General features: G+C 48.9%; 1 protein-coding gene across 1 annotated transcript in view; it reads right to left on the reverse strand.

Annotated features, from left to right (window-relative positions):
• EXOC4 (exocyst complex component 4) overlaps window positions 1-26,797 on the reverse strand; it is a 358,837-nt gene that overhangs the window by 15,994 nt on the left and 316,046 nt on the right. Inside the window, exons 15-17 of the mRNA XM_030238605.2 lie at window positions 23,662-23,803; window positions 19,752-19,930; window positions 17,061-17,220 (exon numbers count right to left, since the gene is read on the reverse strand). Coding sequence (XP_030094465.1) covers window positions 17,061-17,220; window positions 19,752-19,930; window positions 23,662-23,803 — 481 coding nt within the window. The remainder of the gene's footprint in view (window positions 1-17,060; window positions 17,221-19,751; window positions 19,931-23,661; window positions 23,804-26,797) is intronic.

Here is a 26,797-nt window from a genome sequence, read left to right on the forward strand (position 1 = left end):
TTTCATCCAACAGAGCTTCCCTACACTATTTTTTTTTTGCCAAACAGCACAAATCTGAGCATTTTAAATGAAAGTATTATCAAGGCAATGTCAGTGCAGGGTAAAACCCAGAATACCTGGGGCTTCTCTCTCCTCTCTCCACTGCATGGAAAAAACAAGTTTGACTCCTGGAATATCCTGGAATTGCATCCCTTTGCTCATCACTTTTTATGGGCAGACTCCAGTGCAGCGCAACAGCAGCTCCATGGACACAAAACTGGTGAGGAGAGAGTGAGGAGAGAGTCCCTGCACTGCTTCTGGAGTAGTTCAGAGCCATCAAAAGCACAGCAATTCTCTGAACTGCTTTTCATCTCCTCCCAGAGACGCATCTCCAACGGCACAGAACCTCCAGCTCCCCAGAGGACTCTGCTGCGAGAGATGAACCTGGAGCTTTCCGCAGTAATTTTTAAATTTTTTTTCACGTTTTTTCCAACCTCTCGCCATTCCCATCTGAGAATTTCCCCAGGCACTTTGGAGATGCTGCATCCAGAACTTTTCTGCTCTCTCAAAGGCTGCTCTGAGGGCGAGAAGGACCAAGGACCCCACCATGGTCCCCTCCAACCTCATCCCTTCTGCCAGGGGAGCTCCTTGTGTGCCCAGCGGGGTGGATCCCACCCAACAACAGCCACCCCACAAAATCATGGAATCACCATTGGAAAAGCCCTTTGAGATCATCCAGTCCAGCCATTCCCAGCACTGCCAATGCCACCACTGATTGTGTCCCCAAATGTCACAACCACATGGCTTTCAGTCCCTCCAGGGATGGAAATTCCAGCCCTGCCCTTCTCTGGCTGAAGAGTTTTTTCCTAATAGTGATGCTCCTTGAGTAACCAATCCCAGATTCCACCCCTGAAAGCCCCCATGGGGACTAAAAGCATATTTTCCTGATGATTCCCAAAATCTGTGCATCTTCATGAAGGAAAACTGCATTTCCCCCAGCACCCCACTTTTAACAGATGGCAGAAAAATTCACCCATTTCCCACCTCGGGCTGGGCTTAGGAAAACAACCCGGGATCTGAAGGCACTGAATCCTATTTAAAAAGCCATATTTTATATCCTGCTCCTTCCCAATCCAAGCTGTTCCCCACCAAAGCATCCAACTTGCTCTTATCTGCACTTCTTTGCTTCTCCTCTTTGTTTTCCCACACATGACAAGGTGGAATTCTGTCTGATTTACGACTTCCCCAGGAGAAGATCTACTCGAGAGACCCATCTCAGCTTTAGGTGTTAATGCACCTCTGTGACGTGAGGTGGCAGCTGAATTTCAGAGCTTCTCTGTGTTATTTGAGCTCAGATCTGGAACACAAATGATAAAAGACAAGGGGAGCTTTACAGCCTTCAGTGAAATTGGAGCAAGATGTGATAAACTGCACATAATTTCCTGAACGTATCTAAACGTCGACATCATCCTACGTGCGTGTGTTCAATGCAGAGCTCTGGATGCAGTTATTCAAACTGCTCCCTAAAAAACCAGAACTGAGGCATTTGGACATCCTCTGAACGTGTGGATTTCTCCTGGCTGCGAGGCCCAGGTTCATCAGAGGACAGATTTAATTGCTACATCAGGGTTTGTGTGTTGATATTCGACATCTGACGCGCGAAAGTTCAGGGACGCCAATCAGGCACGGTGCAGATGCCACTCTGCAAAATGTTCTCAGACAGTCTCCATCTGTCAGATATGGTAATCCCTGCTCCCCATCAATAATTCACCTCCTTCACTCCACGTTTTCCCGCATTTGAGTTGGAATTTTTAATGTCAGAGGCTCCACCTTGGATAGCCAGCGTTGCCTGATCTGCATTCCCCGCTCGTTCCTGCCCCGCAGCCTTTGGCACTTCGAGAATAACTTCTCAGTTTATTTGGGGGTTTTTTTGGGTTTTTTTTTAACTGCAAAAATCACAGCTCTCCTTTTGGGCTGTCTGATCTCGCTGGAGGGTGGAGGTCAGAGGGTAATTATGGCAACCACACCGAAATCCAGCTTGGGGGAATCACACCTTTCCTGGGAAAGCTCCTGGGGAACACCACGGGGGAGGCTGAATCCCCTGGATGAGATGTTACTGCACAGCTGAAGAGGGAGGAAAAGGGGGCAAGGGAGGGAAGAAGATGATGTGGAGCTGTTCCTCCATGGCTCAGGAAATGCTGAGGGGCATCCTGTCCCCAGCTGACTCCACTGAGCCCATAAAATCATAAAATCTTGGTTAGACCCCAAACTCTGCAGCCTTGAATCCTTAAAGAGAATTAATGAAAAAATGATGGAAAGCAACTTTATACACAGGCCAGGATAGTGACAGGGCAAAAGGAAAGTTTTGAGCTAGAAGAGGTGAGGTTTGGATTAGATTTTAGGAAGAAGGGGTTCATTGTGAGGTGTTTGTAGTTTATTGTGAATACCCCAGATAAGATGCTACTGCACAGCTGAAGAGGGAGGAGAAGGGGGCAAGGGAGGGAAGAAGCTGATGTGGAGCTGTTCCTCCATGGCTCAGGAAATGCTGAGGGGCATCCTGTCCCCAGCTGACTCCACTGAGCCCATAAAATCATAAAATCTTGGTTAGACCCCAAACTCTGCAGCCTTGAATCCTTGAAGAGAATTAATGAAAAAAGAGATGGAAACTAACTTTATACACAGGCCAGGATAGTGACAGGGCAAAAGGAAAGTTTTGAGCTAGAAGAGGTGAGGTTTGGATCAGATGAAGCTGCTCTCTGTGCACACAAAACCCTGCTGAGGGCAGTGGTGGATCCACCACACACACACAGAGGCTTTACCTGCACCTAAAGTGAGCTGTCACACTCATCCTCACATTTCTGTGGGATGAAAAACTCATCAGAACCTGGGCACCACCTGCAACTGCAGCTTTGACCTCCTGATCCAGACTTTAGACCTGGCCTAAGACTCTGCAGCCTGCAGGGAGAGCCCTGTGGCCTCCTCCCAGCCAAAACCTCTTCCCAGCAAAACACCTTCCATGTTTGCTGTGGGAAATGAAGTGCAGGGAGAGACTGAAGTCCCCTGCAAGGCTGGGAACCTCCTCCCAGCCCCTGAGCCCCAGCCAGCCCGTCCTGGGTGGGTTTCCCAAGGACCCAGAGCCCGTGGGGAGCCCACCCCACCCCACTGCCCACCACGGACCACGAGGGTTTGCTCTCTATTTCTGCTGCCACCACCCACAACCCAAATTTGTTGGAACGCAGGGCATCCCTTTGGGAGTCTGGAGTTGCCAGGACCCTGCCAGGGGGCTCAGAGACCCTGGCACAGAGCCCAGAACACCAGTGGGTTTGATTATAAACCATGGAATAACTTACCACCTTTACATGAACAGATAAAAGCCACGGCAGTTTAGATAATATAAAAATAAAGGCTCACAGGGTGTAAATGCAGGTTTTGGGATTTTTGGTATTGGGGTTTTTGGTGACAAGATGGAGGGATTTGGGCGTGTCTAGCCTTTCTTCTTCTTCTTCTTCTTCTTCTTCTTTCTTCTTCTTCTTCTTCTTCTTCTTCTTCTTCTTCTTCTTCTTCTTCCTCTTCTTCTTCTTCTTCTTCTTCTTCTTCTCCACCTCCATCTTCACTGGTGATGTTGGCACTTTTAGATTGGTCTAGAGTAGAAACTCACTGTCTAATAAAGATGATGGGTATTGGAAAATAACTGTAAATATTGTACAGGTAGTTTGTAGTATATAAAGATAACACTGCCCTGGGGGCAGGCAGAGTGCCTCTGGCTGTCCTGCTGGACAGACCTCGGCTGGGCAGGGAGAAAATTTTATAGATAAAATACAATAAACAACCTTGAGACAGAAAACTGAAGAGCTCTGACTGATCCCTTGAACACACGGGCTGAAACAGAGAATTTTAACACAAGTTGGGGTTGCAAACCTGGCAGCAATCCAGCACAAATTCTGTGCAAACAAAGCAAATTTTGACGAGTTCTCCCTGATTTCCCAGAGCCAGCACAGAGAGGACAGTGGCCACCAGGACTGACACCTCCAGGATGTGCCTTCAAACCTTGGCCTGGAAAAAGCAGTGCCCACCTGACACTGCACAGGCCTGGAAAAACCAAGTGACCCAATTCCAGCTGGGCAAGCAGAATTCCTGAACTCACACCTTCTGTTAAAGCACTTCCACAAGTGACTGGCCAGGGGCAAAGCATCGTCACCGAGGCCAAAATCACTAAAGGTGGAAAAGAGGAAGAAAACAAAAACTTCCAGCAAGAAAAATCCCCTGCCTTTAATTACCATTAGCAATGCAGCATGACAGAGGGAGATAAACACACAGGCACCTACACAAATAAGGAGCTTGGGAACACAAAGTAATTACTTTGAATTTTTTTTTTTTTTCCTTTCCTCCCCCCCAAAAGACATTCAAAACTTATTAGTCTCCAGAAAGCACCGTATCAGCAAAAGACTGTCACCTCGGGGATAAATGAGGGATTTGTTTGGAACTCATTTCCAGGAGAATTTAGCCTGATGGTTTTAAGGCTGGGGAGGAACGTGCTCTGGCCAAAACCAGACTTCTTCCAAATGTTTATTCCCCTCTTCCTGAGCCTGGAAATGGGAACAGCGGGTTCTGCCTGGTGAGAAGTTCACCCCATTGATTGTTTCTCTAGCACGCCACGAACCCAGCGAGGAAAAGTCAATGAAGCCTCTCCGTTTTTCAGACCATTTCCAGGTTAGGAAAATTGAATTAATCCCTTTGCTGGGAGCAGCTCAGGCACTGCAGAGAACACGAGGAGCTCGCTCTTTAAAGGTTACAGAGCGAGGATTAACAGTGCCTCGGGGCAGGGCTGAAAGCCTGATCCAAATAAAACATTGAGTCAACACCGAGCAGGACTGGGACCTCCCGGAGCCTGCTGATGTTTCCAGATGGTTCCTCCTGGCACTTGGAGCCATTCCCAGGGAGAGGGGATGCTCTGTGACCTCCCCCAGCCAGGGCAGAGGGGTGCTGGGAGAGTTCAGCCCCTAATCCAGTTCCTCTGGGGTGTAAAGCCTCAAGGGTTCTCCTGGGGAGGGAATATTGGAGAGCAGCCCTGAGGAGAAGGATTGGGCACATCCATGGAGAGGAGCAGAGTCACAGCTTCCAAAATCGCCAAAATATTCCAAAATCTCCTCTCCATCCTGTGCTGAGAAGTCTCAGCAAAGGGCTTGGCCACGCCCCAGCTTCCAGGAGCTCCTGACTGGAAAAGCTGAAAGTTTGGGAAAGCTGGAGAAGCTGAAAAAGCCAAAGGAGCTGGGAAGGGTCTGGAGAACCAGGAGGGGCTGAGGGAGCTGGGAAGGGAATGGAGAACCAGGAGGGGCTGAGGGAGCTGGGAAGGGTCTGGAGAACCAGAAGGGGCTGAGGGAGCTGGGAAGGGAATGGAGAACCAGGAGGGGCTGAGGGAGCTGGGAAGGGGCTGGAGAACCAGAAGGGGCTGAGGGAGCTGGGAAGGGAATGGAGAACCAGGAGGGGCTGAGGGAGCTGGGAAGGGTCTGGAGAACCAGGAGGGGCTGAGGGAGCTGGGAAGGGAATGGAGAACCAGGAGGGGCTGAGGGAGCTGGGAAGGGAATGGAGAACCAGGAGGGGCTGAGGGAGCTGGGCAGGGGCTGAGCCTGGAGCAGAGGAGGCTCAGGGGGGACCTTGTGGCTCTGCACAAGTCCCTGCCAGGAGGGGACAGCCGGGGGGGTCGGGCTGTGCTCCAGGGAACAGGGACAGGAGCAGAGGGAACGGCCTCAGGCTGGGCATGGGGAGGGACTGGGGGAATTTTGGGACAATTCCTTCCCAAAAAGGCTGCCCAGGGAGGTTTGGAGTCCCCATCCCTGCAGGGATTTAAAATCCATGTGGATGTGGCACTTGGGAACGTGGGGCATTGGTGGCCTGGGCAGGGCTGGACTCAGTGATCTTGGAGGGCTTTTCCAACCTAAACAATTCCATGATTCCAAATGTACTGAAAGCAGGGAGACACCCCAAGAAATGCTCCAGGGAATGCTGGGAAGGCACAGATGGGGGCCCTCCTAAAACTCCTGGCAGATTTCACTGGGAATGGAGTCCATGGATGGGGGATTTTCAATGATCCCAGAAAAAAGGTGGAGCTTTGGGATGTCCCCCTCTGGGCAAGGGCCACACAGGGACCCTCTGATCCCCCAAATCCCCCTGGGGCAGCAGGAGGAGGGAGGTGAGGACGAGGCCGTGGAGCTGAGGGGTGGTTTTTTAATCCTCAGATTTTCGGTTAATGCGGCGAAACCACTAATTACAGCTAATTAAACCTGCACTGAGATCAAAGCTCAGCACAAACGACAGGGGGGAGCAAACAAGGCGGGAAAGAAAGGGAAAGAAAATACGGATTTTGTTGTAAGCCAGTCCTTAATTGAAAACCAAAGCAGCTTTGTTAATTAAAAGCTGCAAGCCCAAACGAGGCCGGGCTGCAGACACAGGAGCCCAGCCTGGATGGACACAGCACAACCTTCCACAAGCTTCTCTTCCAGAGCCTCTCCTGGCCCTCATTCCCTGTGGGGAAGGGACTTCCTGGGATCCAGACTGTGGAGATTTGGGGGTTTTTACCTCTCACAACTCGGCCACGAAGAGAGGGAACAGAGTGCCCTGTGCCCTCAGCTCCTGTGGGGTTTGCTCAAACTGAATGATCCTAAACACCCCAAACTGAGTCCTGGCTTGAGGGCAGCCCCCAGGAGAACACCTGAGATGCTCCTCTCACCCAAAGGCAGCAGGGGAGCCCCCCAGGAGCTCTGCAGAGACTCCTGGCTCTGCACAAAGCATCCAGGGCAGGATTCGCTGGACCTGATGCTCTCCACGCACAAATGGAGCTCAGGGGTGGCTCCCAGAGGAACATTCCCTCCACCAGCTCCACCCTCAGGCAGCCCAGACACAACCACAGCATTTGTCAGGAGTGAAATCAGGCAGAGAATTAAGATTTGGCAAGGAAAAGTCTTCCTGCAGGGCACGGGGATGTCGGAACGCTTCCCTTTCCCTCGGCAGCTCCCAGTAGATGGCAGCAGGTCACTGCTGATCCCAGAAATCTGGGGAACAGCAGAAATCTGGGGAAATTCCAACAAAAACCTGCCCAGCCTGGCAGGACAGGAGGGCTGAGGGTCCAAACCCGGCAGCACAGCCCCGGTGCCAGCCCAGCAGTGATGCAGGCTTGACGTGGGTTTGAGAAAAACTCGAGCTGCAGCTGCATCCTCCGCCCTAAACCTTCCCATCCTCCCCTTGCATGGAATGGTTTGGGGGAGAAGGGAATTTGGGATCATCCAGAGCCAGGGACATCCTCCACTATCCCAGGGTGCTCCAAGCCCTGTCCAACCTGGCCTTGGAATAAAGATGGGTTTGGAGTAACAGGAGGGGCTGGAGAGGGTCCGGGGAATGGAGCTGGGATGGGTCTGGAGAACCAGGAGGGGCTGAGGGAGCTGGGAAGGGAATGGAGAACCAGGAGGGGCTGAGGGAGCTGGGAAGGGAATGGAGAACCAGGAGGGGCTGAGGGAGCTGGGAAGGGTCTGGAGAACCAGGAGGGGCTGAGGGAGCTGGGAAGGGGCTGAGCCTGGAGCAGAGGAGGCTCAGGGGGACCTTGTGGCTCTGCACAAGTCCCTGCCAGGAGGGGACAGCCGGGGGGGTCAGGCTGTGCTCCAGGGAACAGGGACAGGAGCAGAGGGAACGGCCTCAGGCTGGGCTCAGGGTGGATTTTAGGGAAAATTCCTTCTCCATAAGGGTTGTTAAACATTGGAAAAGGCTGTCCAGGGAGGTTTGGAGTGCCCAGCCCTGGAAGTGTCCAAGGTGGTGCCACCCTGGAGGTGGCACTCAGAGCTCTGGGCTGCGGACAAGGTGGGGGTTGGGCACAGCTGGGAAATCTTTTCCAACTTCCATGATCCTGTGAGTCCATGATTTGGGTTTCTTGATGGCCAAACCAGGAAGGAGTGGAGCTCTGATGGCTCCTTCCCACCCCATCTCCCCAGGGAGCCACCAGCAGTGCCAATGAGGTGCCACATCTGCTACAAGGACATGTCCCACACAATATCCCTGGAAATATCCCACCCAATATTCCTGGGAATATCCCAGCCAATATCTCTGGGAATGTCCCAGCCAATACCCAGAAATGTCCCAGCCAATACTCAGAAATGTCCCAGCCAATATTCCTGGAATGTCCCAGCCAATATTCCTGGAGGTGTCCCAGCCAATTGTCCTGGGAATGTCCCAGCCAATATCCCTGGGAATGTCCCAGCCACTACCCCAGGGAATGTCCCAGCCAATATCCCTGGGAATATCCCAGCCAATATTCCAGGAGATGTCCCAGCCAATACCCCAGGGAATGTCCCAGCCACTACCCCAGAAATGTCCCAGCCAATATTCCTGGAATGTCCCAGCCAATATTCCTGGCACTGTCCCAGCCAACATTCCTGATATTGTCACCCACAGCAGGCAAAGATTCCTGGTCCCTTCAGGAGGGGTGGCCCTGGGAACACCTGGAATGGCAGCAGAGGGAAAGCTCCAACTGACTCCAGGCGTGGGGACACCTCTGGACCCCTCAGCAGGGGAGGACCCTGAGAGCCAGGGACAGTGCCAGCACTGCTCACTTCCCCGGTGACAGTGACACTCCTTAGAGAAGATGTCCCCCCCATTTCATCCCTCCGCAGCCACCTCAGCTCACTCTCAGGCCTGACCCCTGCCTGACCCAGAAAACCCCTTTTTCCAGTGATTTTTCATTGAAGGCTGAGCCTGGAGCAGAATCCTCCCCCTTTGTGGCCACCTCTGATGAACTCTTGATAAAACCCCTGAGAATTTCGGGTGGGGATGGAGGCAGAGGAGGGAAGGAGACACAGGGGAGAGCAGGAACTCAGATCTGAAGCTTTTATCCCTTCCATGCTACACATCTAATTCTGGCTGTGAAACTTTGGTCATTTGGAGCTATTTGGAAGTCAGGCTCAGTCCCAGACTTCGCAGCACACGCCTGGGTATTCCACAGGGAGAAAATCCTGCTTTTTCCTTAATAAAGCAGTGGAAGCCCCAACGGCCTCCTGCATTTCTGCTGCCCTGGATACTCAACACACACAGGAGTGAAAAACCTATTAACATTTGCAGGAAATGTAGCAAATGCCACAAATCCTTTGTGACACCTCAGCAGTCAGAACCAGCCCGTTTCACCCTTCCTCCTGGTGGAAAACAACTCCTCACACCACTTGGCAATTTAATTTTTTTTTTTATTTCTGCTGGAAATGTGCTCTGTGATGCTCTGCTGAGACTTCCCCTGCCTTGAACTGAGAATCTGGAAGCAAAACTCATTTAAAACACATTTTCCCCTGGCCGTGGGACTGCTCCAATGCTGCTGTTGTCACCTGCAGGTGACAGAGCTTTGGAAAAATGGAGTTTCAACAGGACCAACAAATGTCACCTGGGCTTGCTCTGAGTCCTCCACCTGAGTTTGGCTTCAGAGGAAAAAGGGATTCCCCTTCCACCTTCCCTGGCTGGGATTTCCACTGCCTGAAGTCACTGGGCAGAGGAGAAAGGGATGCCCAGTGTTATCTGAGGGCTCTAAAAAGCCTTGAAGACCACATCAGAAGGGAAAAATAAAAGCAAAAAAACCAAAAGCACGACGCTCAGGAAAACCTTAAAGAACTTTTGGTCCTTTCTCACCTGCTCTGGTCTTTCCTCCAAGCTGATTTCAAACAGGCTCACTTTGAGGGAAGGGACCTGCTCCAAAATTCAGATTTAAGGCATGGAGAGGGGAGCGTGGAGAGTGATGGATTGATTGTTAATTGTGGTTAATTGCTGCTGTGTGATGGACACAGAAATGTCCAGGCAGGGCTGGGGGTCTCCTGTCCCCCCTTAGACCCTCCAGCTGCCTGGAGCACTGAGGCAGGGAGGGAATTTATCCCAAGAAAAAAACCTTAAATTTTTGGACCTTTCTCACCTGCTCTGGTCTTTCCTCCAAGCTGATTTCAAACAAGTTCACTTTGAGGAAAGGGACCTGCCCCAAAATTCTGATTTAAGGCACAGAGAGGGGAGTGTGGAGAGTGATGGATTGATTGTTAATTGTGGTTAATTGCTGCTGTGTGATGGACACAGAAATGTCCAGGCAGGGCTGGGGGTCTCCTGTCCCCCCTTGACCCTCCAGCTCCCTGGAGCACTGAGGCAGGGAGGGAATTTATCCCAGGAGGTGCAGGGGAAGGGAGGATTTCTCCAGCAGCTCTGCCACTGCTCCTGGACACGAAAAAAAAACCCCACTTTATCTTGGAAAAGGCCAGGCTGAGAGTTATCCACAGCTCAGAGCATTTACAGATTCCTGCCTGAGCTGTATCACAGAGGTACAAATCACTTTTATCCAGCCTGATGTTGTTTTATGCCTTCTGGAGGGGAGCTGCTATGTTTATTTAACAGTTTGAGTAGACCTGGCTACCCTGGAGTCCCCAATTGTGAATTCAGGTGAGCAGGGCAGGCCTGGGATGCACCAGAGCCTTGTTGGTGTCAAAGGAGGATCTGGGTGATAAACATTTAAACATTCAGGAGTCATCTGAAGAACTAGGGAGTCAAACAGAGCATGGAATTGTGCCACAAAAGGAAAGAGATGAAGCTGTGAAAGCAATAAGAGAAACGTGGCTGAGTTGATGTGGTGGGAAGGGTTCTGCACAGAGCTGCTGTGGGAGGTGGGTCAGGCTCTGCCCCCAAGGAACAAGGGACAGGACACAAGGAAATGCCAGAGGAGTTTAGGGCTGGATACCAGGAAAATTCCTTCTCCACAGGATGGTCCTTTAAGAAAGAAAAGATGGATCTGGGAAGTTTATTCCTTGCAGAGGTTCTGATGGATCTTCTTCCCTCGCCCTCCTGCAGACCTCAGCTTCCTCAGCTTCCTGATGCCAGTGGTCTGAAGCAAGGAATTCAGTGAGGATCCACCCCCAGGTGAGACCCCAAACAAACGAGGCACTCACCCGGGGAGCTCCAGCCTCCCTCCTCATTCAGCTCCAGCAGCAGAGATGGCACCAAGAGCTCGTGGTGGGTCAGATCCAAGGTCCACACAAACCTTTCTCACTGGACCCTATTCGTGGGTCAGATCCAAGTTCCAGACAAGCCTCTCTCGCTGGACCCTATTCGTGGGTCAGAGCCATTCGTGGGTCAGATCCAAGGTCCAGACAGGCCTCTCTCACTGGACCCCATTCGTGGGTCAGAGCCATTCGTGGGTTAGATCCAAGGTCCAGACAAGCCTCTCTCACTGGACCCTATTTGTGGGTCAGATCCCTTTGTGGTGGGTCAAATCCAAGGTCCACACAGGCCTTTCTCACTGGACCCAGTTTGTGGGTCAGATCCAAGGTCCAGACAAGCCTCTCTCACTGGATCCCATTCGTGGGTCAGATCCCTTCGTGGTGGGTCAGATCCAAGGTCCACACAGGCCTCTCTCACTGGACCCCAGTCGTGGGTCAGATCTCTTCGTGGTGGGTCAGATCCAAGTTCCAGGCAAGCCTCTCTCACTGGATCCCATTCGTGGGTCAGATCCCTTTGTGGTGGGTCAGATCCAAGTTCCACACAGGCCTCTCTCACTGGACCCCATTCGTGGGTCAGATCCCTTCGTGGTGGGTCAGATCCCTTTGTGGTGGGTCAGATCCAAGGTCCACACAGGCCTCTCTCACTGGACCCCATTCGTGGGTCAGATCCCTTCGTGGTGGGTCAGATCCAAGTTCCACACAAACCTCTCTTGCTGGACCCCATTCATGGGTCAGATCTGTTCATGATGGGTCAGATCCAAGTTCCACACAGGCCTCTCTCACTGGACCCCATTCATGGTGGGTCACATCTAAGTTCCACACAGGCCTCTGTAACTGGACCCCGTTTGTGGGTCAGATCCCTTCATGGTGGGTCAGATAAGCCTCTCTCACTGGACCCCATTCGTGGTGGGTCAGATCCAAGTTCCACACAAACCTCTTTCACTGGACATCATTTGTGGGTCAGATCTCTTCGTGGTGGGTCAGATCCAAGGTCCAGACAAGCCTCTCTCACTGGACCCCATTCAGGGGTCAGATCCCTTCATGGTGGGTCAGATCCAAGTTCCACACAAACCTCTCTCACTGGACCCTGTTTGTGGGTCAGATCCGTTCATGGTGGGTCAGATGCCTTCGTGGTGGGTCAAATCCAAGTTCCACACAAACCTCTTTCACTGGACACCACTTGTGGGTCAGATCTCTTCGTGGTGGGTCAGATCCAAGTTCCAGACAAGCCTCTCTCGCTGGACCCCATTCGTGGGTCAGATCCCTTCGTGGTGGCTCAAATCCAAGTTCCACACAAACCTTTCTCACTGGACCCCATTCGTGGGTCAGAGCCATTCGTGGTGGGTCAGATCCCTTCGTGGTGGGTCAGATCCAAGTTCCATACAATCCTATTTCACTGGACCCCATTCGTGGGTCAGATCCCTTCATAGTGGGTCAGATCCAAGTTCCACACAAGCCTCTCTCACTGGACCCCATTCATGGTGGGTCAGATCGAAGTTCCACACAGGCCTCTGTAACTGGACCCCATTTGTGGGTCAGATCCCTTCATGGTGGGTCAGATAAGCCTCTCTCACTGGACCCCATTCGTGGGTCAGATCCCTTCGTGGTGGGTCAGATCCAAGTTCCAGACAAGCCTCTCTCGCTGGACCCTATTTGTGGGTCAGATCCGTTCATGGTGGGTCAGATCTGTTCATGATGGGTCAGATCCAAGTTCCACACAAGCCTCTCTCACTGGACCCCATTCATGGTGGGTCAGATCCAAGTTCCACACAAACCTCTCTCACTGGACCCCATTTGTGGGTCAGATCCGTTCATGGTGGGTTAGATCCAAGTTCCACACAAACCTCTTTCACTGGACCCCATTTCTCCATGTCCAAGTTCCAGAGTTTTCCTTTGGCTGTTCCTGGCTCAGCTGTCTCCTCTGACCTGGCAGGATCTGAGCTAGCCCTGAGTCCAGCTGCCCAAGCCACGCTCAGGGCTCACCCTCACCTGCTCATCCCTCAATCCTCCTCGGGGGAAGAAAGCTCAGAAAGTGGGAGAGGTTTGCAGGGGGTCTGTCACACCCACTTTTGGGCTTATCTGGGGTTTATTTGGGGTTTATTTTGCTGTTCCTGCTATTCCAAGGTAACAGAACTCAAGGATGTCCCTTCAAGCCAGCCCGGATCTGGTGACCCTGAGCCTTCAACAAACCAGAACATTTCTCACCTGGGAATAAACCCAAGCTCCAGTTTCATCCTGTTTAGGTGCTACTCCCCACCTTTGGAAGCTTTTCCCTGCCTGGCTTTTGGTCTTGGAGAAGCCCCAAGGAAGCCCCAAGCACAGACACTTGGTGGGACCTTACACCAGCCTCAACTGATCCACACTTGGGCTGATGGCCTTGGAGATCCTCCCTGACCTCAACACCCCCCTGATGCTCTGATTCCACGTTGTCCAACCAAAGGAAAGCCAAAATTGCCACCAACCCCTCCAGCTGTTGGACTTGCCACTCATCTGGCCACCCGAGACTTTTGGAATGCTGGAACCCAGCAGGGAATGTTTCTCTGCCTGTCCTGAGAGGTCCTGACCCCCAGGAGAACTCTGCTTTTGACCTTCATCCATGGAGGAACCTTCCAAGACTTCGGGATGAATTGGAATCCACGAGTGTGTGAAACAGACAGTGGTAGAGTTTATCACAGGGTGAAGAACACGTAGTTTTTAGTACAAAAAGACAACACCACCTCTGAGGGAGGGCAGAGTGCCTCTGTCTGACCTGCTGGACAGAGCTCAGCAGGCCAGAGAAGGAATTTTATAGATAAGAAACAATGAACAACCTTGAGAGTGAGAACAGAAGAGCTCTGACTCCTTCTTTGAGTGCCGGGCTGGGAAAAGAGAGACTTGTACATATCTCAGAGTCACTCTGAGAAGCAGAGAGTCTGAGAGCTCGACAGTTTATCCACTCTAAACCAATCCAAAAGTGCCAACATCACAGCAGAAGATGGAGGACAAGAAGAAGAAGAAGGAGAAAGGCTGGACAAACCCAGATTCCTCCATCTTTGCCCCCTGAACCCCCATTCGAAAACCCCAAAATTCTACATTTTCACCCCATGACAAACTAACTATTTCTCTACTTAGGCTTTCATGGCTTGCAGATCCTCACACAAGGTTGGTCATTTTCTCCATGGGTCAGAATCCAAAGCTCAGTGCCTTGGGCTCTGTGCCAGGTTCTCTGAGCCCCCTGGCAGGGGCTGGAGCCATCCAGGACAGCCAGAGGGATGTCCTGGGTTCCGACATCTAACACAGGTGATGGGTATTGGAAAATCATTGTGAATAAAGCACAGGCAGTTTTTAGTATAAAAGATAACACGGCCCCAAGGGCAGGGACTGTGCCACAACCCGACCTGCTGGACAGATCTCAGCAGGGCAGATAAGAGAGCAGATAAGAAACAATGAACAACCTTGAGAATGAGAACTGAAGAGCTCTGACTTCTTCTTTGAGTGCCGGGCTGGGAAAAGAGACTTGTACATATCTCAGAGTCACTCTGAGCAGCAGAGAGTCTGAGAGCTCGACAGTTTATCCACTCTAAACCAATCCAAAAGTGCCAACATCACCCAAAAGATGGAAGCCAAGAAGAAGAAGAAGGAGAAAGGCTGGACATGCCCAGACTCCTCCATCTTTGCCTCCTGAACCCCCATTCTAAAAACCCCAAAATTCTACATTTTCACCCCATGACAAACTAACTATTTCTCTACTTAGGCTTTCATGGCTTGCAGATCCTCACACAAGGTTGGTCATTTTCTCCATGGGTCACAAAATCCAAGGCTCAGGGGTCTTGGGCTCTGTGCCAGGGTCTCTGAGCCCCCTGGCAGGGGCTGGAGCCATCCAGGACAGCCAGAGGGATGTCCTGGGTTCTGACATCTAACACAGGTGATGGGTATTGGAAAATCATTGTGAATAAAGCACAGGCAGTTTTTAGTACAAAAAGCCAACACCAGCCCAAAAATGGTCAGAGTCCCTCTGTCTGTCCTGCTGGACAGACCTCAGCAGGTCAGGGAAAGAATCTCATAGATAACAGCAAATAAACAACCTTGAAATGAGAGCAGAAGGATCCTGACTCCTGACAGTGGGATTATTTGGGATTCTTTAGGATTATTTGGAAATATTTGGAATTATTTGGCATTATTTATTTGGCTCGTCTGGGGTTTTAGGGATGGATCTGAGAAAAAGGAATTTTCCTTGGTGCCAGTGGAATTATTTGGAAATATTTGGAATTATCTGGGGTTCTTTGGGGTTCTGTGGCTCCTGGGGGGTTTTAGGGATGGATCTGAGAAAAAGGAATTTTCCTTGGTGCCAGTGGAATTAAAAGGAATTATTTGGGACTCTTTCAGACTCTTTGAAATGCCGTGGCTCCTGTCCCGACAATACTTGCAATTATCTGGAAATCGTTGGCATTCTTTGTAGTCTATGGTCGGGCTTACTGTGGGATTTCCCCGGCACTGCTGGGTCTCGCGTTTTGGGGGAGGGATCTCTTGGCGACAACCAGCGGAGCCCATCTTCCTCGGTGCCACCGGTAATTATTCATACTTCTTTGGGCAATATTTGACATTATTGGTGCCATTCGAATTTTTTGGACATTAGTTCGCACGTGTGTCCGACTTCTCGGCCCCTGTGGGTCTTACGACCGGATCTGAAAAAGACGCTTCCTTGGTGTCACTGGGATTCCTCGGGAATCGCTGGATCATTTGGAGTTTTTTGGGGTTTCTCCGGGAATTCTTTTGGCTCCTGATCCTTTGGAAATACTTGCAATTATCTGGAAATATTTGGAATTATTTGGAGTTATTTGAGGTTCTTTGGGATTCTTTGGCTGCTGGGGGGTTTTGGGGATGGATCTGATTGGAGAAAAAGGAATTTTCCTCGGTGCCAGTGGAATTATTCATAATTATTTGGAAATATTTGGAATTATTTGGTGCCAGTCGAATTATTTGGAATTATTTGGAAATGTTTGGAATTTTTGGCCCCTGTGGGGTTTTAGGGATGGATCTGAGAAAAAGAATCTTCCTTGGTGTCACTGGGATTCTTTGGGAATATTTGGAATCATTTGGAGTTTTTTGGGGTTCTCCGGGATTCTTTGGCTCCTGAGGGGTTTGGGTATGGATCTGATTGGAGAAAAAGGAATTTTCCTTGGTGCCAGTGGAATTATTCAGAATTATTTGGAAATATTTGGAATTTTTGGCTCCTCTGGGGTTTTAGGGATGGATCTGAGAAAAAGGAATTTTCCTTGGTGTCACTGGGATTGTTTGGGAATATTTGGAATCATTTGGAGTTATTTGGGGTTCTTTGGGATTCTTTGGCTCCTGAGGGATTTTGGGGATGGATCTGATTGGCGAAAAAGGAATTTTCCTTGGTGCCAATGGAATTATTCATAATTATTTGGAAATATTTGGAATTATTTGGTGCCAGTGGAATTATTCAGAATTATTTGGAAATATTTGGAATTTTTGGCCCCTGTGGGGTTTTAGGGATGGATCTGAGAAAAAGAATCTTCCTTGGTGTCACTGGGATTGTTTGGGAATATTTGGAATCATTTGGAGTTTTTTGGGGTTCTCCGGGATTCTTTGGCTCCTGAGGGGTTTGGGTATGGATCTGATTAGAGAAAAAGGAATTTTCCTCGGTGCCACTGGAATTAAAAGGAATTCTTTGGGATTCTTTGAAATTATGTGGGATCCTTTGGAAATACTTGCAATTATTTGGAATCATTTGGAATTATTTGGTGCCAGTGGAATTATTTGAAATTTTGGGAATATTGGGAATTATTTGAGGTTCTTTGGGATTCTTTGGCTCCTGGGGGGTTTCGGGGATGGATCTGATTGGAGAAAAAGGAATTTTCCTCGTTGCCAGTGGAATTATTCGGAATTAGTGATTTGGAATTATTCGGAAGAATTCGGAATTCTTATCTGGAATTCTTATTTGGAATTCCTCATTCCTCATCGCCGGGCTGGGCCCAGCGACTCTCTGACACATCCGGGGGTCACCCTGGGCACAGAGACCCCGGGGGGGAGGAGCCCCCGAGCTCCCGTGGGAGCGGCGGAGCCCAGGTGCGCGCTCACCTGGCGAAGTCCAGGTCGGCCTCGCGGGACATGGTGATGTTGGTCAGGTTCTGCTGCAGGATGAAGATGTTCCTGCACATCTTCTTGATGCCCGACTCGCTGATGCGCTTGAAGTAGTGCGCGCCGTTGATGAGGATGCAGGAGATGAGGTGGCCCAAGCCTGCGAGGGAGGGGAGAGGAACGGAAGATTTGGAATGGAAGACTTGGAATTGCAGATTTGGAATTGCAGATTGGGAATGGCAGATTTGGAATGGCAGATTTGGAATGGAAGATTGGGAATGGAAGATTTGGAATGGCAGATTTGGAACTGCAGATTTGGAATTGCAGATTTGGAAATGGAAGATTTGGAATGGAAGATTTTGAATGGAAGATTTTGAATGGAAGATTTGGAATGGCAGATTTGGAATTGCAGATTTGGAATTGCAGATTTGGAATTGCAGATTGGGAATGGCAGATTTGGAATGGCAGATTTGGAATGGAAGATTGGGAATGGAAGATTTGGAACGGCAGATTTGGAACTGCAGATTTGGAATTGCAGATTTGGAAATGGAAGATTTGGAATTGCAGATTTGGAATGGCAGATTTGGAACAGCAGATTTGGAGTGGAAGATTTGGAGTGGAAGATTTGGAGTGGAAGATTTGGAATGGCAGATTTGGAATTGCAGATTTGGAATGGCAGATTTGGAATTGCAGATTTGGAATTGCAGATTTGGAATGGCAGATTTGGAATGGCAGATTTGGAATGGCAGATTTGGAATTGCAGATTTGGAATTGCAGATTTGGAATGGAAGATTTGGAATTGCAGATTTGGAATGGAAGATTTGGAATGGCAGATTTGGAATGGCAGATTTGGAATGGCAGATTTGGAATTGCAGATTTGGAATGGCAGATTTGGAACAGCAGTTTTGGAATTGCAGATTTGGAATGGCAGATTTGGAACAGCAGATTTGGAGTGGAAGATTTGGAATGGCAGATTTGGAATGGCAGATTTGGAATGGAAGATTTGGAACAGCAGATTTGGAATGGAAGATTTGGAATGGAAGATTTGGAATGGAAGATTTGGAATTGCAGATTTGGAATGGAAGATTTGGAATGGCAGATTTGGAATTGCAGATTTGGAATGGCAGATTTAGAATTGCAGATTTGGAATGGCAGATTTGGAATGGAAGATTTGGAATGGCAGATTTGGAATTGCAGATTTGGAACAGCAGTTTTGGAATTGCAGATTTGGAATGGAAGATTTGGAATGGAAGATTTGGACTTGCAGATATGGAAAGGCAGATTTGGAATGGAAGATTTGGAATGGAAGATTTGGAACAGCAGATTTGGAACGGCAGATTTGGAAATGGAAGATTTGGAATGGCAGATTTGGAATGGCAGATTTGGAAATGGAAGATTTGGAAAGGCAGATTTGGAATGGCAGATTTGGAATGGCAGATTTGGAACAGCAGTTTTGGAATTGCAGATTTGGAATGGAAGATTTGGAATGGAAGATTTGGAATGGCAGATTTGGAATGGAAGATTTGGAATGGAAAATTTGGAATGGAAGATTTGGAATGGCAGATTTGGAATGGCAGATTTGGAATTGCAGATTTGGAATGGAAAATTTGGATTGCAGATTTGGAATTGCAGATTTGGAATTGCAGATTTGTAATGGCAGATTTGGAATTGCAGATTTGGAATGGCAGATTTGGAATTGCAGATTTGGAATGGAAGATTTGGAATTGCAGATTTGGAATGGCAGATTTGGAATTGCAGATTTGGAATGGAAGATTTGGAATGGCAGATTTGGAATGGCAGATTTGGAATGGAAGATTTGGAATGGCAGATTTGGAACTGCAGATTTGGAATGGCAGATTTGGAATTGCAGATTTGGAATGGAAGATTTGGAATGGCAGATTTGGAATTGAAGATTTGGAATGGAAGATTTGGAATGGCAGATTTGGACACTCCAGGGATGCAGGGGCAGCCCCAGCTGCTCTGGGAATCCATTCCCAAAATCCCACCCCAGTCTCCCTTTCCCAGAAATTCCCTCCATTCCCAGCTCTCCCAGCCTGGGATTGGATCCATCCCCACCCTGACTCCGCTCTAGGAAGGAGTTTTGGGATCTGAGGGCTTCACTGGGAATCTCAGGACTCCAGGAAGGGTCTCCCTTCCCTTTTCCATCCCCAACTTCCATAAAAAAATCCCTCAGGATTGATTCTGACTGTCCCAAGTCCCAGAATCCCAGAATGGTTTGGGTGAGAAGGGACCTTCAATCCCATCCCATTCCAATCCCACCATCCCAGGCTGCTCCATCCCAGTGTCCAGCCTGGCCTGGGACACTGCAGGGATGCAGGGGCAGCCCCAGCTGCTCTGGCAGTTCCAGCCCAGGCAGGAATTCCTCATTGCCCAGATCCCATCCATGCCTGCCCTCTGGCACTGGGAGCCATTCCCTGGCTCCTGTCCCTGCAGGCCTTGTCCCCAGTCCCTCTCAGCTCTCCTGGAGCCCCTCCAGGCCCTGGAATGTGCTGGAAGCTCTCCCTGGATCTCCTCTCCAGGTGAGCACCCCCAGCTCTCCCCCACGGCTCTCACTCAATGCCCTGCCGGTGACAGCAGCACCTCACTCTGCTTCATCCCCCACAGGAATCCTGGAGCTTTGGGATGAGAATGGAAACCCCTTTATGGAGGAAGGACTGGGAAGAGCCTGACCTTCGAAGATGTACTGGAACTTGTGCTGCTGCAGGCTGGCCCCCATGGCCTCCTCGATGGCGCTGATGTCCTTGTTGAGCCGCACCACCAGCGGGTCGTAGTCCATGCTCTCCACGTTGGCCACGATGGCATAGTTCCCCTGCTTGGCCAGGGGGATCAGGTAGTGGAAACAGTGAACCCTGTGGGGCACGAGGGAGGAACGTCACAATGCAGCCAACCCCCCTTTGAAAGTATTCCTGGGATGCAATGTGGCTTTTCCAAAATTTTTCCCTTTCCTCAAGGTGGTAAAAAGTAACTTCAGGAGATGGGTGGTGATGTCTGTGTTAAGGCATCTGATTTTTAAGGTTTTCTTCTTAAGATTTTTCAAGATTTTTAAGTCACCCTGATTTTTAAAATTTTCTGAGCCTCCTAATGTTGACGTTCTTGTAACGAGTTTTCTCACACACCTTTTGTAAATAACTCATTGTTTCGAATTCTTTTATGGAGGAGGAAAAATTTGATGGGCTGTTGGTTTGTCCAGTGTCATTGGGGAGGTGGCACTGCCACCCTCCAGCCTCTGTCACTTTTGGAAATCTGTAAATGTTATCTATAAATCTATAAATGTTGGAGTCAGAAAATAAACTCCCCTTTCTCTTCACCCTGAGAGCAGCGGTGTGCCTGTGCTCTTTCGTGTCCTACAGTGACAGGCATCCTCCTCTCGTCGTTGTTCCATCTTCAGGGATGGATCCAACAGATCCCTGGTGATGGATCTGACCTCCATCATCCCACTGAATTCTCCCAAGATTCCCCAACCTCCCATCCAATACCAGTCCTCCAGGAACTCCTTCCATGAAAACCTCATAAAAGGGATCGCTGGCAGGACCAGCGAGCCAGGGGTCATGGAATGATCTTCAAAATTCCAAGACTGCGCCTATTCCCAAATATTTCACACTACTGCAGCTCCTTCCTGTTCACCAACGTGCCCAACCATCATCCCTCCATGGAAGGAGAAATTCCACACAGTGGAATTCCAACTTGTTCCCCTCCATGAAGGAGAAATTCCATGCAGTTAAATCCCAATGTGCCCAGCCATCATCCCTCCATGGAAGGAGAAATTCCATGCACTTAAATCCCAACTTGCCCCTTTCCATGGAAAGAAAAATTCCATGCAATCGAATTCCAACTTGCCCCCCTCCATGGAAAGAGAAATTCCATGCAGGTAAATTCCAACAAGAACAAAAATCATCCTTCCATGGAAGGAGGAATTCCATGCACCTAAATCCCTACGTGCCCAACCATCATCCCTCTGTAGAAGGAGGAATTCCATGCAATTAAATCCCAACGTGCCCCTCTCCATGGAAGGAGAAATTCCACACAGTTAAATCCCAACGTGCCCAACCATCATCCCTCCATGGAAGGAGGAATTCCATGCACCTAAATCCCAACTCTCCCCCCTCCATGGTCAGAGAAATTCCATGCATTTTCATCCCAACTTTCCCCCTCCATGGAAAGAGGAATTCCATGCAGTTAAATCCCCTCTTAGGACTCTCCAAAAAGCCATAATTAAGTTGTTTCTTTCACAGCCAGAGAGGAAATCGCTGTGTCCAGAAAAATCCACAGCAGAGCTCCTTCTGCTCTTGTAGTCACCCACTGGGAACAGGGCTGGCTTCTACCTCCACCAGGAGAGGTTTAGGGCGGATTTTAGGGAAAATTCATTCATGGAAAGGGTTGTCCAGCCCTGCACAGGCTGCCCAGGGCCGGCGTGGAGTCCCCATCCCTGGAGGGATTTAAAGCCCTGTGGAGGTGGCACTTGGGGACAGGGTCAGTGGTGGCCTTGGCAGGGCTGGGAATGGTTTCCCTCATGGTCTTAAAGGTCTTTTCCAACCTTTCCATGATGCTGGAATTCACTTGCTGGGGGAACAAATCAAAGCCTGAGGGAGAATCCCTGGAATTTGGGGCATAACCCAGGGCCGGCACATGGGGACAGGAAGTTCCCAACAGAGTGGTCCAAAGCTGTGCCAGAGGTGTCCTGGCTTCCACATTCCCTGGAAAACACCCTTGAGGTGGCCATCACAAGCAAGTCCAGTTTAGGGTGATCCCCAGAGCAAAAGCATCTTATATATAATTAAATATATTGTTTAAAATATGAAAATCCTGTAACAGACATTAAGTAATCTAAAATTTCTTGGTTATTCCAACAAAAGCTGCTTCCATTCCCAGGCTGGATGGGACTTGGAGCACCCTGGGAGAGGGGAAGGTGTCCCTGGATGATCTTTAAGATCCTTTCCAACCCAAACCTTGCCAGCACTGCAGGATGTGATTCCATGGCCTGGGGAATGACCTGGGTGTGCCGAATGTCTCCCCTAAGGAAGCAGATCCAAATCCAAGGAGCAGGATCTCAGTGACCTCAGGGGAACTGGAGCAGGAGAAGACAACACCAACCTGCTTCTGGAGTGAGCATGGGCTCTGAGGCAGGAGAAAGTATGGGATAATTGTGTGGAATTCCCAAAATTCCTGGGGAATTCAAGGAGACAATTCCCAAATCCCTGGCTGTTCTGGTGTCTCCTCAGGTTGCACCTGCAGCAGCCAGAGGTGGGATAAATTCCCAGGCTCTTCCCAAAGGTGCTCTGAGTGTCTCTCAACCCACGGAGGTTCTGTGGATGGATTCCCACCGTGCTGTGCACCTTGGACATGGCTCAGATCCAGGGAATGGGGGTAGGATCAGAGAATCCTGCCAGGAACAGGCACCAGAGTTACTGCAGCTGGTTGGAAATGAGGGATCCAGGGGAGCTCCTGTGACGGTGATCACAGGGGTCCCAGGATGAGGGAAGGGATGGGAAAGCTGACTCCATGCTCAGAAGGCTGATTTATTATTTTATGATCTATATTATATTAAAACTGCACTAAAAGAACAGAAGGAAGGATTCCATCAGAAGGCTGGCTGAGAATAGAAAAGGAATGAATGACAAAGGTTTGTCTGTGCCCCAGCCAGTCTGGACAGCTGGGCTGGGATTGGCCATGGATGAGAAACAACCAGGTGAGCCCAATCCCAGATCCACCTGCTGCATCCCACAGCAGCAGGGAATCCTTGGGCACAGTTTGTTCCTGAGGCCTCTCAGCTCCAGGAGGGAAAATCCTCAGGAAAGGATTTTTCACAGAACATGTTGGTGAAACCCCTTCTATCTGATGCCTCAGAGCAAAGGGAAGCAATGAGAATTCACCTGGCCTGAACAGTTCTCCCGGGAAAAACATCTTCCCAGCACTGGAGTGGGCAGCTGGCAGCCTGAAGAAAGGGATTTGCTGCCTTTGATCTCTGCATGTGAAGGCATGAAATTACCCAGCCCTTGGAAAAATCCAGCTGGTTCCCCAGTTCCTGCTACTGTTTGAAGAAGGGGGAGGTGAAGCTCCTGTTTACAATCCCAAAAAAAAACCCCAAACGTGTGGAGACAGCTGTTAGACTGTGCAAACACCATTGAGTTGTTTTGGAAGGACAAAGTCCCCAAAAATCACATTTTTTCCTGGTCTCTGAACCATAATCATGGAATCACAGAGTGGGTTGGGTTGGAGGGACCTGCAAGATCATCCAGTGCCCCCCTTGCCATGGCAGGGACACCTCCCACCGTCCCAGGCTGCTCCAAGCCCTGTCCATGGACATTCCAGGGATGCAGGGGCAGCCCCAGCTGCTCTGGTAGAACCTCACCACACCCACATTAAGGAATTTCTTCCTGAATTCTCTCTTAGACCTCCTTGGAAATTCCACTTCTGTTGCCCTGCCTCCATGCCACGTTTGGCCACCCCACGATTTGGTGATCTGGCATTCCTGGACTCACCTTTCCTGCTGTCATGGACGAGTTTATTTGTGTCCTCTGGACATGACCTCCACCTGCAGCCTCCCAAGATGCCCCTCCATGCCCGGATTCCAGGTTTTTACCTGACTTCCAAGTGCAGCACCAGCAGGCAGCGATCAGCCATCTCCTGGAAGGACCTGGCCAGCTCGCTCAGGCTCTGCAGGATCTGCTCGGATGCAGGAAGGTGCTCCAGGCTGCCATGGCTCTCCTGGCCTGGGGACGTGGCTGCCAAGGGAAAAACAGAGGTCAAATTTGAGATCTTGTGAGAGCCTCAATGAGAGATGTGGGACTACTCCAGGGGGCTCTCCAAAATGCAGTTTGTTCTATCCAAAATGCAGTGTATTCTATCCAAAATGCAGTTTGTTCTATCCAAAATGCAGTTTGTTCTATCCAAAATGCAGTTTGTTCTATCCAAAATGCAGTGTATTCTATCCAAAATGCAGTTTATTCTATCCAAAATGCAGTTTATTCTATCCAAAATGCAGTTTATTCTATCCAAAATGCAGTTTATTGTATACAAAATGCAATTATTGTATACAAAAAGCAGTTTATTGCATATAAAATGCAGTTTGTTCTATCCAAAATGCATTTATTGCATCCAAAATGCAGTTTATTGTATACAAAATGCAGTTTGTTGTATACAAAAACCGTTTATTGATACAGAATGCATTTATGTACACAAATGCATTTTTTCATCCAAAATGCATTTATGTATACAGAATGCATTTATTGTACACAAAATGCAGTTTATTGTATACAAAATGCAATTATTGTATACAAAATGCAGTTTATTGTATACAAAATGCAGTTTATTGCATACAAAATGCAGTGTATTCTATCCAAAATGCAGTTTATTCTACCCAAACTGCAGTTATTGTATACAAAATGCAATTATTGTATACAAAATCTTATTGTACACAAAATGCAGTTTATTCTATCCAAAATGCCGTTTATTCTATCCAAAATGCATTATTTATACAAAATGCAGTTTATTGTCTCCAATAAATACATTGGATGATACACTAACTAACACCATCAATTAACTCCATCAATTAACTAACTCCATCAATTAACTCCATCAATTAACCCCTCTCAGCAGCTCCTGAGGCCACGCCAAAACTCATGGAGAGATTTTTTTTTTTTTTGAGCCAAGGAACGCCGAGAAATTCCCAGCCTGGCAAACCCTGCTGGAAATGTTGAGTGTGGAAGGGGAATAAAGAGGGGAACATGAGGGTGAGAATCCAGCCTGGGCTGGGTGGGAATGACGAGGATTCCCCTTCCCTGAGCCCCCTCTCTGCTCTCGGAGCTCTGTCCCACCAAGAAAATTCAATTATCAGCAAGGAGGGGGTGAGGGGTTTATTTACACAACCTCTGGTTCCAGATTATCCCAGGACTCTCGGGAGGCACCTGGGGACAGCTGTTTGTCCCCCAGGTCACCTCAGGGTCAGCTCTGGGGATAATTAGATCATTACCTGGTGACAGGAGAGTAGAAAACCCCACCTGTACCACGCATGAAAAAATATCTTTTTTTCAAGCCCCAAAATCCAACATTTTGTTAAGTTTTTATCCTCCTGGAGAAGCACTGGGGGCAGGAATCATCTCAGTCTCTCCTCTGTGGTTTTGGGGTGAATCTGAATTTCTCCTCTGTGTTTTTTGGGGTGAATCTCAATTTCTCCTGTGTGTTTTTTGGGGTGAATCTCAATTTCTCCTCTGTGGTTTTTGGGGTGAATCTGAATTTCTCCTCTGTGTTTTGGGGTGAATCTCAATTTCTCCTGTGTGTTTTTTGGGGTGAATCTGAATTTCTCCTCTGTGTTTTTTGGGGTGAATCTGAATTTCTCCTCTGTGTTTTCAGGGTGAATCTCAATTTCTCCTGTGTGTTTTTGGGGTGAATCTGAATTTCTCCTGTGTGTTTTTTGGGTGAATCTCAATTTCTCCTGTTTTCTGGGGTGCCCATCGTTGGGAGGAATGATTAATCTGTCTCCATGTTCTCAGAAGGCTCATTTGTTATTTCATGATATTATATTAAAGAATGCTAAACTAAACTGTACTAAAGAAAGAGAAAGGATCCAGACAGAAGGCTAAAAAGACAATAATGAAAACTCCAACTCCTTCCAGAGTCTGACACAGTTGGACTGTGATTGGCCATTAATTAAAACAATTCCAATTGTAATTGGCCATTAATTAAAACAATTCCATCTTTTAATTAATGGCCAATTCCATTGACCATTAATTAAAACATGAAACCAATCAATCACCTGTTGGATAAACAATCTCCAACCACATTCCAGAGCAGCAAAACACAGGAGAAGCAAATCAGATAATCTTGTTTTCCTTTTCTCTGAGGACTTCTCAGCTTCCCAGGGGAAGAAATCCTGGCAAAGGGATTTTTCCAGAAAATATGACAGTGACATTTTCATTCCAGAAAAATGAACTCAGCCCTGGCCTTGTCACCCAGGATTTCTGCAGGCTGTAGATGGATGGATGCAGATTGCCATATTAAACGAAACAAAATAAATATTAATTTAATAAATATCTTTATGGAATATTAAACAAAACCCCTGGAGCAGCCAGGTGGGAGCAGAGTGGGCACATCCCCGTGGTTTAACAGCACCAGGAGCAAAACCAGTCCAAGGAGGTGAACTCTGCACCCTGAACCTGAGGAAGGAGCCTCCAAAAGGCTCAGGATTTGCACAGCATTCCCCAATCTCCTCTCTGGGGGAGAGGAAAGGCTCACAGAGACAGGAAACTCCTCCTCTGGGGGAGAGAGATGCAGCAAGGAACTCCTGCTGAATTTAGGACCAGTTCGCAGCTCCTTAAATCTGAATTTCTTCCTCCCTTCCTCTCCTGGAGAGGTAACTCCAAAAAACACCAGGAAAAAGGGAATTTGTCAGGGGGTAGGTGCTGGGTGAAGCCTTGAGAGAGTCAGGGTTAACTCTTCTCTCTGCTGGAGACTTTCCTGGGGCTCTTTCAGTGCTGGAGTTCCCAGCAGGTGAAAACGTGGATAATGGGATTTTATCCATCCCTGCCATTCCAGCAGGGCCCTCTGCTCCCACAGCTCTTAGCACCACGAGGAGATGATGCCACAAGGACACAAAATCGCTACTGAAACGCATCCAAAAAGGAGAATATCTGGGTGTTTCAAGGAAAAAAAGCTCTGGGTGAAGCCAAGCAGAATCAGAGATGTGATTCTTTTTTAAAGGAGGAAGGTGTGAACATCAG

The sequence above is a fragment of the Serinus canaria genome, chromosome 1A (assembly GCF_022539315.1).
Source record: "Serinus canaria isolate serCan28SL12 chromosome 1A, serCan2020, whole genome shotgun sequence".
Taxonomy (NCBI): domain Eukaryota; kingdom Metazoa; phylum Chordata; class Aves; order Passeriformes; family Fringillidae; genus Serinus; species Serinus canaria.